The 15,744-nt window shown below is 39.1% G+C and overlaps 1 protein-coding gene across 5 annotated transcripts; it reads right to left on the minus strand.

The window, feature by feature from the left end:
• Positions 1–400: 400 nt before the first annotated feature.
• On the minus strand, positions 401–14,477 carry LOC116049918 (coiled-coil domain-containing protein 38-like). Of its 5 annotated transcripts, none has more exons than XM_035999962.1 (14): positions 14,254–14,477; positions 12,154–12,233; positions 11,579–11,696; positions 11,429–11,481; positions 9,497–9,660; positions 9,322–9,402; positions 8,894–8,982; positions 7,220–7,280; positions 5,924–5,942; positions 5,690–5,844; positions 5,482–5,610; positions 3,879–4,091; positions 1,607–1,700; positions 401–586 (listed from the first exon to the last, which is right to left on the minus strand). In XM_035999962.1, exons 2-14 carry the CDS (start codon positions 12,220–12,222, stop codon positions 464–466), a joined length of 1,368 nt encoding a protein of 455 aa, XP_035855855.1. In that variant the 5' UTR covers positions 12,223–12,233; positions 14,254–14,477; the 3' UTR covers positions 401–463. The 5 variants fall into 5 exon arrangements, with proteins under 5 accessions (XP_035855855.1, XP_035855854.1, XP_035855853.1 ...); XM_035999961.1 differs by having other exon boundaries at positions 12,154–12,240; positions 14,261–14,476; XM_035999960.1 differs by having other exon boundaries at positions 14,258–14,476.
• Between the last annotated feature and the right edge of the window lie 1,267 nt (positions 14,478–15,744).

The following is a 15,744-nucleotide window of genomic DNA, read 5'->3' on the forward strand; positions in this document are numbered from 1 at the left end:
CATGCTCAGTACCTAGGTAAGGACTACTAGCCAGTCAGAAGCAGAGTATGAGGGCGTGCCATGCTAGCAGCTAGGCGAGCATTATAACGTGTGTTCCAAAGTGACCACGTTTGTCTCTGAAGTAAAGGCTGGACTACAATAGAGCTGTTTGGAGCAGTTTGTGAACAGTGTTTTCTGTTGGAGATGGTAAGTCCCTTTGGGGTGGACTTTGGGCTTTTTCACTTTGTAAACCTATAACGTGAACATATATATATATATAAACACAATAAAGGAAAGGGGAAAAGGCAAAAAGCATAATATGAGCACTTTAAAACGAAAGGCTACATACAAAACAATGTATATTCAGAAATAAAAGTCACAGCATAAGAGTATCAATGAAAAAAAGAAACAAGCTGGATAATGAGGTTGCACTGGCTGTGGTCAATCAGATTATTTCTGGAAAACTGGTGAATTTTCATACACTTCAAGAGTCCTCGGCGGTGAAGAGGAAGGCATGGAGTTCATCCTCGTTAGGAGCGTTGTCCTCAGCGCTGACTTTGCCCTTCTGCCCCAGAGGGATGCATCTGGGCATGAGCCTTCTTCCAGTCTAAGAGATAAGAAGATGAGGTTTTAGCATCCTCCGGGGTTTAGTTCTCTGACTGCTTCGACTACACGTTTGAGTCAAAAATAATCTGATCAGAGAGCGGACATTCTGCGAGTGAGCTAGGGCTGCACCATATGAGCAAAATGTGCGATATGCGATAACGTTGAATATCGTAATAACGATATTAGTTATTAAGTAAAGTTTATTTCTAGAGCACATTTAAACACAGCTTAAGCTGACCAAAGTGCTTTACAAAGAAGCACCAAGGTGCTGATAAAATCATACAAATGTTCAAATTAAAATAATAATAAAAAAATATATTACTTGCGATAAATGAACAGATATTAAAAGTATACTCAGTTCTGCATTTAGGTTGCTTTCTGCTGAAATAAATAAAAATTCATTGTTGAATTTAAAACAAACCAACATTAGTTTAGTGAACAATCTGAACAGTGAATTGAATATAAAAAGGCACAACTAATAAAGTGACAGTTACATTATTTTTTAAGATTATTTTTTTGGGTATTTTAGGCCTTTAATTCCACAGGACAGATGACGACATGAAAGGGGAGAGAGAGCAGCAAAGGGCCGCGGGTCGGAGTCGAACCCGTGGCCGCTGCGTCGAGGACTAAACCTCTGCATATGTGCGCCTGCTCTACCAACTGAGCCAAACCGGCCACGACAGTTACATTTTAAAAGTTACATTTTCTTTCAACTCACACAAAAAAAATCTCGTAGTGCCTTCCGCGATATGTCGCAGTCTTTTGCGATGTGTTTATTGCGCCAGTTGATATCCCGATGGCGATTAAAAAAAATCAATATATTTTGCAGCCCAAGCGTGAGCCACGCGCCGAATTTCGGGCTTTACTCCGGAAATGTACGTCCGTCGATCCAGACTACACACACTATTCAAATGAATGTGTTACTGATCTCTTAATAATATCATTGATTGTGTTGTGTGATTAGAAAACTTTATACAAAATTCACATAATGCTGTTGTTCATTTTGAAGTGAAAGACTCACTATTTTCTTGCTGTCACTGTGGGATTTTTGAAAGCACTTCTTCTTCATCTCTAGCTTTCTCTCCATCTCCAGCCTCAGCTGCTCTTCACGTTGCCTAGAACATGATATAGCAAGCAGGAAGAGAAGTGGGTTTTCATGTAACAACAACACTCTTTGGGGAAACATCTCTATCCAGAGCTCCTTACATTAGTTTGCAAGGTACACTGTCTTTCTATCATTGTGTTTGAAGATAGAAAAGCCAGTCTTGAATTTACTATTCTGCTCACAATGTCCAAATTTGATTCAAACATTAACGCCCCACACTGTTATTATTACACTCATACTGTACATGCTATGCACAACATATAGAGTAGTCCCCCACCCCTGAACCGCTTTGAGTGTCTATGATAAAGCGCTATATAAATGTAATGAATTGCTATTATTATTGTAATATTCAATCAATTCTTCAAATAATTGAGAGAACAGTCAATGATAAAAATACTATTTGCAGATGCATAAATAATACTTTGAGTAGTCTCGCTTTGCCAGACCATCCTCCACAGCGCTGTGGAGGAAGGTCTGGCTAGTCCACACAGCATTCTGGGATGGGAGAAAAACGTGTTCTGGTTTGTTGGCATTTCTTTAAACCAATAGTCACAGATAGTCTAGCTAGCTGTCTGGATTTACCCTGCAGAGATCTGAGGAGCAGTTAACCATAGTCCTCATAAGGCGCTGACACACCAACCCGGTTGGTCTCACTTAAAATGTTTTCAGAAACACGTTTCGGTGAACTATCTTCGTAAAATACGAGCTTGTAGCCAGACTCACGTGACGCGTTCGTCATTTCTGGTTTTCATTTTTTGGGCAACAATACAGATTAGCGCCGCCTGCTGTTATGGAGATGTATTACGTCTCGCGCACCCGCAGAACGTACGCTCAAGTCGCCGTCGCTTCGGTGTGTTCCGAGGCACTTTTTGGACCTCGGGGAGCCGACTGTCGGCCCGTCAGGCTGGTGTGTCAGGGGCTTTAAATCCACCGGAATTAAAATTCCAACACAAAGAAAGCAGAAGGCGAAGAAGAAATGCATCCGGTGGAATTTCCTGCGGCACCGGAGCAATCCCCGAAGTGGAACGTCAAGGATATAGACTATACTTTGAGGGACTCACCAGCTGACCTGCTGCATAATAATAAGCTCATTTGCCCATTTTTTCTGTACTTTTCTTTAGTGGAAGGAAGCATAATAATAAACTAAGTTTGTCAAAAGAAAATCCTGTAAACTGCAGTGAACAAACGTCTGTTTAAGCTAATCTACAACTACTAGAAAATATGTGAATTCTTTAGAGCTGCAAAGATTAATCGATTAGTTGTCAACTATTTCAAATGAATTGTCAACTATTGCGATAACGGAGTAATCGTTTTGAGTCATTTTTCTTTTATGCTTTTATGATTCCAGCTTCTTAAATGTGAATGTTTTCTAGTTTCTTCTCTCCTCTGTGACAGGAAACTGAATATCTTTGAGTTGTGGACAAAACGGGACATTTGAGGACGTCATCTCGGGCTTTGGGAAACACTGATCCACATTTTTCTAACTAATTGATTTAAAAAAAGTTAATCGTTAGTTGCAGCCCTGGAATTCTTTGGTTCAAATTGTAAAAAACAAAGAATTATGAACCTGATCGCATTGGATGAAATATACCAAATATTCACTAATATGCCATGTCCTCTAAGCCAGGGGTCTTCAATGTTTTTTTAAACCAAGGACCCGTTAACTTAAAGAGACAGATCAGGGACCCCCTACTATATATATTGTATAAAATGAAGTTGCATATTAAACTGGACCTACAATAACGTGTAGGGCAGCCTGAACCCTTCATACATACCTTTTTAGTGCATTGAATACTAAGCTATTAAAATAGCCTACTAATTGTTGGCATGATTTTATAAATCATGTTTTAATGTAACACATACATGTGGCACAGTCTGTATCTGTGGATGGCCTTAGTGACTAGCTTACCTATAGGCCAGTAAGCCTATCATCAGTAGGGGTTTATATTTGCTAAAAATATGTTGGATTCATGTTAGGACTTTTACATTTTTTTTTTAAATGTTCAAAAATTAACAATAATTTGAAGGCCCCCCTACACTGACTCTGAGGACCCCCTAGGGGTCCCGGACCCCTTATTGAAAATCTCTGCTCTAAGCTACGTACATACATTAATGAAAAATATACGTTTCTAAACCTGAATGACTTAAAGACTACAGGCCGACTGTCCGGCCGCTCAGTGAGACTAACCTAGCCTTCCTCTCGTTGTCTTTGATCATCCTCAGTGTCTCCAGGTCCTCCTCTGGGATGTTCTCGATGAGCTCCAGCACCACGGTCATACGGTACTCCACGCTGGACAGCTTCTCCAAGGTGCTGAGGTTGGTCAGGCGGCTGTCCACGCAGCAGCGATGCACTTCTGTCACCTTGGCACCCAGAGCATCCAACATAATGTCCTGTAGGCACGGAGAGGAGGTGGGACAGACAAAAAGGGGAGGAGGATACGGAATACAATGAATATGTAATGTCATGTAAACATAATATTAACTTTTATTCATAAAGCACCTTTGAAAACAGAGATTACAAAATGCTTTGACAGACAAAGCCAGGCAGAAGAGGTAAATAAAACAACAGGCAGCTAAAGAGTGGGGCCAAACATTTGCAAGAGAAAAATGGGTAAAAAAAAAAAAAAAAAAGACACAAACCGTCGTGAGAAGACAAAATAAGCATATAAATATAAGCAATCAAACAAAATTAAAAATCAATAGCAATAACGACATCAAGTTCATAAAAATGGGTTTTGAGAAGAGATTTAAAAGAGTTCACTGATTCTGCGAGCCTTATCTCCTCGGGCAGGACGTTCCAAAATCGTGTGTAGTTTAATGATGCCACTTTACAGTAGATCAGAGATCTTCAACAGGGGGTCTGGGACCCCTAGGGGGTCCTCAGAGTCACTCCAAATTATTGTCTTAACATGAATCCGACATATTAGCATATATAAATCCCCACTGATGACAGGCTTACTGGCCTATAGCTAGTCACTAAGGCCATCCACAGATACAGTTCATCCTAAGGATTTCATGTTTTAATGTTAAACATTAAAACATGATTTATAAAATCATGCCAAAAATTATTTTAATAGCTTAGTATTCTATGCAAAACAAATGATGTATAAAGGCTTTAGGCCGCCCTATACATTATTGTAGGCCTAGTTTTTATATGCAACTAAATGTTATACAATATATGTAGTAGGGGGTCCCTGCTCTGTCTCTCTCTCAGTTAAGGGGTCTTTGGTTTAAAAAAAACATTGAAAACCCCTGCAGTAAATTATTTCTTTTTCTATTATTCTACTATTCTACTATTTCTATTTCTTTCCCCCAATGAATCCATTTTAAGTTGCCAAGTGCAGCTTTGAGATTTGAAAGAGGGGGATGTTGTCGCTTATGAAGCCCGTAAGGGGACATGACATGACTCTTTTTTTTCTTTTTCTTGTGCGCACGAGAAACTTTCTGGTGCGCATGCAAAAGTATCTCGTGCTCACAAGAAACCCATCTAAGGCTAGCAAAATGAGTACTGCTAATGTTTTGTGGCTAAAGTTAATATTTCAAATTCACAGCATGAAATCAGTTAACAGTTACCTATCATCTTTAAGTTTGTTGATGACACTATCAGGTACATTTCTTTGTGTTTTCAGGAAGATGAATACCTCCTCCTCGGCAGGCATTCTGACTGCTACTCAGATTGGTTTCTCGTGCAAATTAGAAAGTTTCTTGTGTGCATCAGAAAATAAATAAATCCCACGTCCCTTTAGGGGCTCCGTAGTCACTAAACGTACAGCACGTCCTGCTTCCTTACCTGGTCCTGTGTTTTCAGGGAGTCATGGAGCTGAACCTTCTTTTTGAGCAAAGTAGCTCTCTCCGTTTCGTTTCTGATTCTGTCCTCCATGTCATTCACCTGCAATGTTAACTTCTCGTCTTCCTTTTTCCTACAGACAGAGAGGAGTTGGCATCGGATGAGATTGTTGTTGTCACAAGTTTTGCCTTTTTGGATGATATGATGCTTACATTTTCTTCCAGGTTGCCTCGATGGTCTGCTTGAGCTCCTGCAGCGTCTCGTCCACCCGGGTAGAGTGAGGAATCAGGCACAGGTTCTGTTCCGTCAACTCGGCCATCCGATCCAGAAGCTGCTGGGGATCAGAGAAGTACAGCTCCAGCTTCTCCTGCAGGAAAGACACTGTGAGGGCTGCACATAAACACTCAAGATAATAAAAAAATAGGTATTGCTGCGGGTAAACTGACCTCACATTCTGAGCTGTTGCTGTTGACCCCGCAATGCCAAAGAAAGAGAGATGTGTAATGATATGTGTCTGACATTTGGTAGATTCCTTATAGCTTTATGAAACGGCAGCAACAAAAAGCATAATGATAAAATAATTCAACAGGGAGAAATTAATACTTTTAATATAATATACAATACTTTTCCCGTTGAGCTTTTTGAACTCTCCTTCAGAACACAAGACAAAATAAGAGTTTACTTTCAAAATGTAATGTGCAAATAATCATTTTTACGATAACATTGTTTTTGTTGTTAGGAGCCAAAATCAAAATTGCGATAAAAATTTCATGAATTGCTCAGCCCCATATATATATATATATGTATATATATATACAGTGCAGCTCATAAGTATTCATACCCATGGTCAAGTTGACTAAAAAGAGGAATAAAAAAATCATCTTTTGGAAATTGATCTTAATGCCTTAATTAAAAAAAATGAGGAAAAATCCAACCTTTAAGGACACCAATTTTTTTTGTGAATTAATAATGTATTGTAAATAAATAAATGTTCTTCCTTAAAATACAGGGGTCATAATTATACATACCCCTATGTTAAATTCCCATAGAGGAAGGCAGATTTTTATTTTTAAAGGCCAGTTATTTCATGGATCCAGGATACTATGCATCCTGATAAAGTTCCCTTGGCCTTTGTTATTAAAATAGCCCCACATCATCACATAGCCTTCACCATACCTAGAGATTGGCACGGTTTTATTTCAGTTAGCCTAATAGCTGGTTTGATTTGTATTGATATGGATCTTTTCTCAGTTAGCTATTAGGCTAACTGAATACAATACTAGTATTTACAATACATTATTCATTCACAAAACAAATTGGTGTCCTTAAAAGGTCGGATTTTTCCTCATTTTTTTAATTAAGGCATTAAGATCAATTTCCAAAAGATGATTTTTTTATTCCTTTTTTTAGTCAACTTTAGCATGGGTATGAATACTTATGAGCAGCACTGTATATATATATATATATATATATATATATATATATATATATATATATATATATTTCACATAAAAAACTAAGTAAGACCTACATGGAGCGTTGGAAGTCTTTAGATTTTAAATTTAGTTTTAAAAGTATGTTTTTCTTTATACTGTGATGATTTTTGCCTTATACCGATAACTAAATGAAAGTCATAGTCTAGATCATTGATCTTATTATTTACCACTCCATCCGAATTTACGAGACAAATACTGGATGTGCGTCATGGTCATGGATGTGTGAGTGCGTTGGTGTTTCCTTACAGAGTGTCGTCGCGGGCATCCCTGCTGGATGGCACAACTGGACCCGGACTGGACCCTGAACCTGTGTGCATGTTATAGTTCACATCACCATAGGCATAATTTATGGGGCCCCCCCAATAATAATTATGGGTTTTTGTTGCGCTTTCTCAAGTTTTTTTAAAACAATTGTTTTGATGTTTTTTGTCGCTTGTTTTAACTCACGATCTCCACCCCCCCCAATTTTGAACCCGAAGTTACGCCCTCTGCTGCATCAAGTCTTGTTTTGAATCTTTTCTCGTGACTCCGCCAGTGATAATGAAGTGCAATACTAAATTGATGCTCTTTAAAGGAATTCCTGAAAATCTCACAGATACTACACAGAGGCTTTCTTTTTGCATCTCATTTATACTGATAAACACAAGTCAGACCAAGTAAGATTTAAAGGCTAATTTCGGTATTTTCAATCTGGACATTATTTTCCCATGTATTTACTGTGGGCTAATGGGAACAAAAATCTTTAAAAACTGGTCCAGTATTGATCGAGAACGCTGAAAGCGGCAGCCGCAAGCCGGGCTGCAATGTAATCCTATAGGATAAATGTTCACGGCCAATTTGCGTCCACTAAAAGTGCTGTTTTTGCCACCGACAGGTTCAGATTATTATTCTAAGTGTCTTGACAACATTATGGAAAGGATCCCTACAGAGATAGACCTTTTTGTTAAAGAGGAAGATCCTTTTTGTTTAACCAGAAACAGCTCAGAAATCGCCATCACCAAACTCACCAGATCCCATTTAAATAAACACTACTTTTAGCGTGTAAAGAGCCAGCACATTTCCACATGTAAATGAGTTAATTCAGGGTTAAAATATCAGCCAAACCAGAGTGGTGATTGTTGGAACAGTGGAAAGACAACCTAAAACGACTTTAGATAGTTTTATTTATTTTTCCTTTCAACTTTGAATGAAGTGTGTTTTACGATGATAAAATTAGTGTTTTGTAAATGAAGTCTGGGTTTGGCGATAGCGATTTCGGGGCTGTTTCATGATCTTTAACGATAAAGTAGACCTCTGTATGAATCCTTTCTATAATGTTGTCAGAATAATAATCTGAGCCCGTCAGTGGCAAAACAAGCACTTTTAGTGGACACTGAAATTGAAGGTGCACGGTTGCCAATTAACATGACATTGCAGCAGTCTTACTTAGCCCTTGTGTTGTCTTCCCGTCAACCATGAAGAAAACACTTTTGCTGTTTTAGTTGCTTTTTTCAAAGTTTTTTATGTTTTTGTATTTTTTTTTTCATCGTTTTGGTCACTTTTTCAACATTTGTATCGCTTTTTCTGACGTTTTGTCGCATTTTGTCACGTTTTTGTCACTCTTTCAATGTTTTGGGCACTTTTTTCAACATTTTCTTCCCGTGTTTTTGACTTTTATTCATTGTTTGTTGCTCTTCCCAACATTTTTTTTTTATAAATTTTTCACGCTTATTTTGACATCCCATTTTTTCTGATATAAAAAAACTTTGCTCGAGGACAACATGAGGGTTATTACTGGACTAATTTCAAACACTGTTGTTCCCATCGGTCACTTAGACACATAACATAACCAAAGTTAACATTTAAGACATGGGGATTACCAAACATCACCCTGGCAGTTATGATCTATGACATATTGATTCCCTGGGTTTCAACACTTACCCTCTTGCCATTCCGGAGGTGACAGCTTGAACAAAATGTTCTTGTACCTCTTATATTTATTCAGGATATCCTCAATCTTGGCGAGTTCACTATCAAGAAGAAAGACAGGGTATTTTATCCATGTTCACTGCAGATTAATACTTGCTCACTTTTTATTTATAGATCTTTTCCTTACACGCACAGTATTGGTAAATCACTTTCTTTATGCAGGGTTCTCCCTGTCATTATACGAGCCGTTTTGGGAACCACCTCAGCTGAATGAATGTCACTAAAAGACTTTTCTTTTCTAATACTTGTAGTTGGACTTCTTTAGCTTTAAGTGTTGTCTTAAAGCTTTTTGAGTGTTATTTATTTCTGATCTGATCCAGCTTTTTCAATATTTTAGACACAGGTATGGTGAGAACGGTCCTAAATGATGATAATGATACCTTTTTAAGGTCCCTATGTCTTTAGTTAACTTCACAGTTGTAGAATTTGCCTCTTCTCTCTTCTGGTTCTCTTTTTCAAAACTGACAACAGAGACAACATTACAATTATTATAATAAAATTTAAAAAAGGAATTCAGTTTTAAGTCACAATGGCAAGGAATCCGCTACTGCTTACAGTGTTCTGGCATCCTCAGCTTTCTTCTCAATCCTCTTGAGGCACTGTTCAGAGATTTTGTTCTCTATCTCAAGGCTCTGTTCAAGCTGTTTTATATGCGCCGTCTTTGTGATAATGGCCTTCTTCAGCTTCTTAATGTCTTTCCTGCTCTTCATCAGAGATGCCTGAGGATGGAGGGAAGAAGGTAAGAGGAGTATTGCAGATAAGTAAGGAGACGGAGGTTAAGCCTAAAAAAAAAAGAAGACATTTGTTCAACATACTAAGTCTTTGTCATCATGGAATTAACTGACAGTGCAGCAATATATATTAGGCTGATGTTGGCAGATTGTTATATAATTGTTATATATAAAAAAAGAACTAAATCTGTGCAGTGTTTCCCACAGGTTTTTGTGAGACTTAGAAAATGTTGTATATTTAAATTAAAGTAAAATCTGGTGCCATTTGAGAGCAGAATTAAGAAGCTAGATCTATGAAGAATCTGCGCTTTTGTAAACAAAACAAAATATGTTATTATGTAATATGTGTCTTTATGTTCAAGGATAGTTTGGCATTTTGGGAAATACCCTAATTTTCTTTCTTGCCGAGAGTTGGGTGAGAGGATTGATACAACTCTTATATGTGTCCGTTAGAGAGTGAACCCCCCCCCCCCCCCCCAAAAAAAAAAAACGCTCCCATAGGTCGTTTGTTCAAGCAGTAATTAAGACTCATATTTCATTTATAGTGGCCTTTTCCGTATTTACGGGAACAAAGTAGGAAGTACCCAGGAGACCGGGGTTTGTGTTCTGTTTGAAAATAAAAGTAAACATGAGTTGTTTTTTTTTACTTTATGGAACAAACAGAACAAACAGAACACACAGGCGGACAGCTAGCCTGGCTCTGCACAAAGGTGATAAAATTCACCCAGCAGCACTTCTACAAGCTCCATAACTAACATGCAGTGGTGGAATGTAACTAAGTACATTTACTCAAGTACTGTACTTAAGTACAAATTTGAGCTACTTGTACTTTACCTGAGTCTTCTCTTTTCCTGCCACTTTCTACTTCTACTCCGCTACATTTCAGAGAGAAATATTGTACTTTTTACTTTATTTTTTACACTACATTCATCCGACAGCTTCAGTTACTAGTTACTTTAAAGAATAAGATTTTTTGCAAATAATACACATGTAGTTTATAAAATACGTTTTATTATATATTTACAATATATAGGTCTACAAGTATAGCTGAAATGATTAGACGATTAAACACTTAGTTGATTGACAGAACTGTTTTGATCGTTTCCAGTTTCTAAAATGTGAGGATTTTTCTGCATTGGGTACTTTTACTTTTAATACTTTAAAGCTATAGTGCGTAGTTTCTGTCGCCCCCATGAGGAATTCTAAGTAATGACAACAATTCTGTCGGTGCATCCACATGATACAAGCCTTCCGTGATCGCGCACCACCCCCACCCCTCCTCCACACAGTTGCTAGTAGCCAAGGAGGACACGGACGACAATCTTCTGAACATAGCCATACTGAGAAATACAGAGAGAGTTGTATGGAGCTGATATATATATGTCTTAATTAGCTTTGTAGAAACTCATTTGGCAATGGCTTGAATGTAACGGACGTTCATTAATATCAGAAAGTTACACACTAAAGCTTTAAGTAGATTTTCTTGATGATACTTACATACTTTTACCTTATAACATTTTCAATGCAGGACTTTTACTGTATTTTTACAGTGTGTTTTAGGATCTGAATACTTCTTCCACCACTGCTAACATGACCTGACTCGGTTGGTTTGTGGTTGTGTATGGGACGTGAGAGTCACTGACATACTGATGCACAATTATGCCTTATTTGTCGCTGCCAGTTACCACTGCATTAATGTTGTTGTGAAATTCAAATAAAAAGAGTTGGGGGAAAAAGGGCCCTCTTAGTCATTTACCTCCAGCTGTGCGCTCTTCCGTTCAATGTCACATTGCCTGTCTCTCTTCATCTCTATAGAAGATAGATACATGTTGACACTAAAGTAAGCAATCCTTGTAAGCCAAACGTTGCAACATGCCTTGTGAGTCTCCGCTCTGTCTCCACCCACCTTGTTTCATCAGGATCATCTTCTGGTCAGGACTGTCTTGCTTTTGTTTAGGGAGAGCCGAGTTATTTTTGGGTTCAGTCTCGTCTTCGACACACATAGCCAATAAATTACGCAGCTCCTGACCATGGACGAGAACAGCACAGCAGTACAATCTCAAACACTATATACATATATATGTTTTTTTTTTACTTGTTAAAGACACTGTGTAGCCCTACTAATGTGCAGTAGACATAAAACAATGTATGATGTGTATATGCACAGTCAAGGGCGTGGGTGTAGTTTCAACATTGGAGGGGACACATTATAACCATGGGTTCTGGGGGTCGTCCCCCAGGGAAGTTTGAGAGTGAAAAACTTAATTTTCTTGCACTCTAAGAAATAAATCTGTAAAATACCAGAAACAGTTCTGATAGCTTATTATCCGGAGTTTGCTGTAATTAAAAAAAAACAGATATTATGGGTGTAACTTAGCAACAGTAAAAAATACACAACCTTTTCTGTAATTTAAAATATCCCCTGCATCCCCCCCTGAAATCTACACCAATGTGCACAGTTGTGCTTAAACACACACTAACCTTTTTTCTGCGCTCTGTAGACTGGCTATTACTGCCTGGCACTTTGACCTGGATCGGTCCTGTCTCCATTTCTCCCAAGTCTATTCAGAATCAATGAAGAAAATGTTTTTTTTTGTACAAAACAAACAAACGTTCATTGATTGCACTAGTTGTCTAGCTGTATAGTTTCCTCCTTGCTTTGTTTTGGTCCTGCTGTTGAAATTATAATGTGAATTGTTTATGAAGCATGCTGTGGTGATGAAATGTCTGAGATTGCTTGTGGCATCTGAGGCCTGTACTACGAATCAAGATCAACATGTCCAGGATTTCTTTCAGTTATCCGGCTTTACCTAACCCTAACAACCGTGGTCCCGCATAACCTGTATCACGACGCTGGTTATCAACTAGATCAATCAACCCAGGGTTTCCCAATCCAGCGGTGCGCGCGTTCACATAAAAGAGGCGGTGTTTGCGCACCACGACCAATCGCAAACATCTACCAGAGCCGCATATTTTACATAAGAAGAGCAAACTATAATTCTACATAAATATGAAGAACACAGACACGGTTTTACAGGCAAAACGCAGGAAGGAAAGCTGGCAAAAATGCCGACGCTGTTATGCGTAAATCACAAACTTTTAGTTTATCAATATCCAGTGGTGTAGTCTACGTGATAGTAAGCTCCAGGATTTCCATATACCCACTTAAAAATGCCCAATGACACGTAACAACATACTTTCCATTTGATATATTTTGAATTATCATCTGTGCTTTTTTCTTCACATAGGCTCAATGGAGGTATTTCACCATAAATTGGTGCATAAAAGTGTATCGGAATGCAGGAAATGAAGTCGTTGATGCTTAAAACTTCCCTGGGGGAGGACACCCAGACCCCCCACTATGATATGCCCCCCTCCTCCCCCAAAGGCAGATTCTGGCCAATATACAGTACAGTACACCCACTACAATACATTAGACTAAACTGGTCACTTCCCCATCAGTCAGGCACAAGATCTGACCATATATAATTACACTTTTGCTTTCCATAAACTGTCGTTGCTTTAGGCTTTTATTTCAGTTGCAACCCCAGCAGTGGTACGCGATCGTGAGAGAAAATAAAAAAACATAAAAACATAATTCAAACCGATGTGCGTATTGGCAACACACGGCTGAAGAAACCGACAAATAGCCTATATGTAATTCCCTCCGCTGAAAATCTATATCTTTCATAAAGATACCCATCAGGGAATGTTAACGGGGTTGTGGGTCTCTAAATGTTTTAACTTTTATGAGTGCACCTCTCTCTCTCCGCCCACCGAGCTCCAGCTGATCTTCTAAGAACGGTGACGCCGTTATCAGTCGAGTATTGATTGGTCAGTAGGCGGTGCTTTAACACCGGTTGATCTCTAATCTCCAACATAACCTGCTCCCGACCAGGTTAGGCGTTCAGGATAAGTTACCACGGCGATTGAACCCGATAACAACTAATCCACCTTCGTAGTACAGAAAACCCTGGGTTGAACCTGAAGTTAGCTCGTTAACGCCAAATCTCGCTTCGTAGTACAGGCCTGCTGGCTCTGTACAAGCTGCACAAACAATTTAAACTTATTTGTGGCCGACAAAGAACTACTTGTACTGTTTCTCTAGCTACATTCTCTCTATATAGCTAGTTAGTTACCCAATTACCATAAAACAGAGAAATGGACTGCCTTCAAAATCTCAACTAGCTAGAGATTGTCCAGTTGACTGGCTAAAATCAAGGCAAAAGGCTCCTCTAGCGGTTCCCACATTAAGGTAGCTCCTCTAACATTATTATTAAAACACATGGCTGCATATTTCAAAACAACTAAATGTTAGTCTAACCAAATTAGCACAAACTATTGACAAAAAAACGTTTCAGGTTAATAACGTTAATGTTAGTTCTGCGCTAACGTTTAACTTAGCTAGCTAGCTAGCTAGCTACATGTTTCTGATGCAAGTAACGTTAGCGTTAGCTAACTTAACATTAACGGTTGTTTTTATTTAATTTCAACATTCCGGTAGCGTAATAGCTAGCTAGCGTTATAGGTTAGACTAAATTAAACAGTTTTCATTTGATATTGATAAAGAACTGAACCTACTTACTAGCTCTCACAACTTTATCACAACCGGTCCGAGACAAACTAGCTAGCTAGGACCTGAAAGTGGGCTGTTTACGTTTAACTTAGCTGCCGCTTGTCGACTGTAGTCATGGTAACTGCCTTAAAAAACAAGGGCACGTTCAATCTCAAAACGGTGTGCACCGTTTTCCTGCGGTTTCCTGGTTGAACGACTTGTTTTCCTAGTGTGAAACGGTGTGCAACCATGGATGTATTAAGCAACTGCATTGAGATATGTTTTCTCCATAGACTGGTATATAAGAAGGTTTTCTCTCGTTTGGTGGGTGTGTCTCTAGTTTATTAACTGTGTCACCGGTGATACCCAATCAGCAGAGACGCGTCTGTAAACAACTCGTGGTAGGCAGAGCGCTTGCGCACACAACAGGGTGTTTACAGCAGAACCATCACTCTGGTTTACAGTAACGCACCACCGTTTTTAGTTAAAAAAAATAGGTGTTGCTACGTTTTGTCGGGGATGAACGTGGCCCAGGTGCCAAGTAGAGGTATTCATGGATCTACCCGAACCCTGAGGTCGGGTCTCGTTCTATTATCGCGGTTTCCCAAGACTGTATGGCTGCGGCCTGGAGCCTCCCGTCTCATGCCCTCCCGGAGGCAATGGACGGGAGGTCTCCAGGATGCAGCCATACACGACTCCTGACTCCGGTTTCCGGGTCTTTTCATGGATGTTTTAAGTGGCCACAAGGTGGTACCAAAGATATTCGGCTTTGGCGGTACCAAAGGACCTGCGTGAGCCAGTGCCGCTGCCATGGCCGCTGCTCAGGAGGGAAAGATAGAGAACAGAGGTCAGGCAGCAAATTAGCGATGCTAACGTTAGCAACGGTGGCATCGAGCAATCGTTATTTTAGATTAAAATGGCCAACAGCCGAAGTTATCTTTATTATGCTAGGTGCAACAAAACTGTAAAGCTGGTTCTAAATAAACCGTGTTTGTCATCCGTCACCGTGACAGTAAGTGGATTTTTAAACTGAAATGAGTGGATTGTTTCAATCAGCAAAACAGAAAACCTGGATGTATTTTATCAACTTTCTTGGCTAGGAGGACGGATTATATCAACATGGTCAGGCACAGGGGAGAAGGCTAATGTTACGTCAGGTAAGACACTACATTTTGTTTTGACAAAATGTAAATTAAGGTTAACTTGTTAATAGTAATAATCAGCTGTTAGATTAGATTAGAACTGGGCAATATCGGAGAAAATCAAATATCCCGATATTTTTGACCAAATACCTCGATATCGATATTGTGGCGATATTGTAGGGTTGACAGTTGGTCCTTTCACAAAATATGCACACAATGAGATTTTTGATAAATAAACATCAGTTATGTTGATATAATAACTATGTGGGTAAAGGCAAATAATGGAACAGCTAGAACAGTCTGGTGTGTTCAGAAAATGACATCACTTTACTGTAACGCAGCCTTTAAAACCAGGAAAAGACAACACCCAGTCAC

Source organism: Sander lucioperca, chromosome 4 (genome assembly GCF_008315115.2).
Source record: "Sander lucioperca isolate FBNREF2018 chromosome 4, SLUC_FBN_1.2, whole genome shotgun sequence".
Taxonomy (NCBI): Eukaryota; Metazoa; Chordata; class Actinopteri; order Perciformes; family Percidae; genus Sander; species Sander lucioperca.

What these genes read in the sequence shown, in the direction of transcription:
- LOC116049918 (XM_035999962.1), bottom strand. Translation starts at nt 12,222, where the DNA reads ATGGAGACAGGACCGATCCAGGTCAAAGTGCCAGGCAGTAATAGCCAG. An exon ending in ACCTCCGGAATGGCAAGAGG is followed by an intron (nt 7,281 to 8,893) that starts GTAAGTGTTGAA and finishes ACATGCACACAG; the next exon opens with GTTCAGGGTCCAGTCCGGGT. An exon ending in ACAGTGACAGCAAGAAAATA is followed by an intron (nt 587 to 1,606) that starts GTGAGTCTTTCA and finishes CTTATCTCTTAG; the next exon opens with ACTGGAAGAAGGCTCATGCC.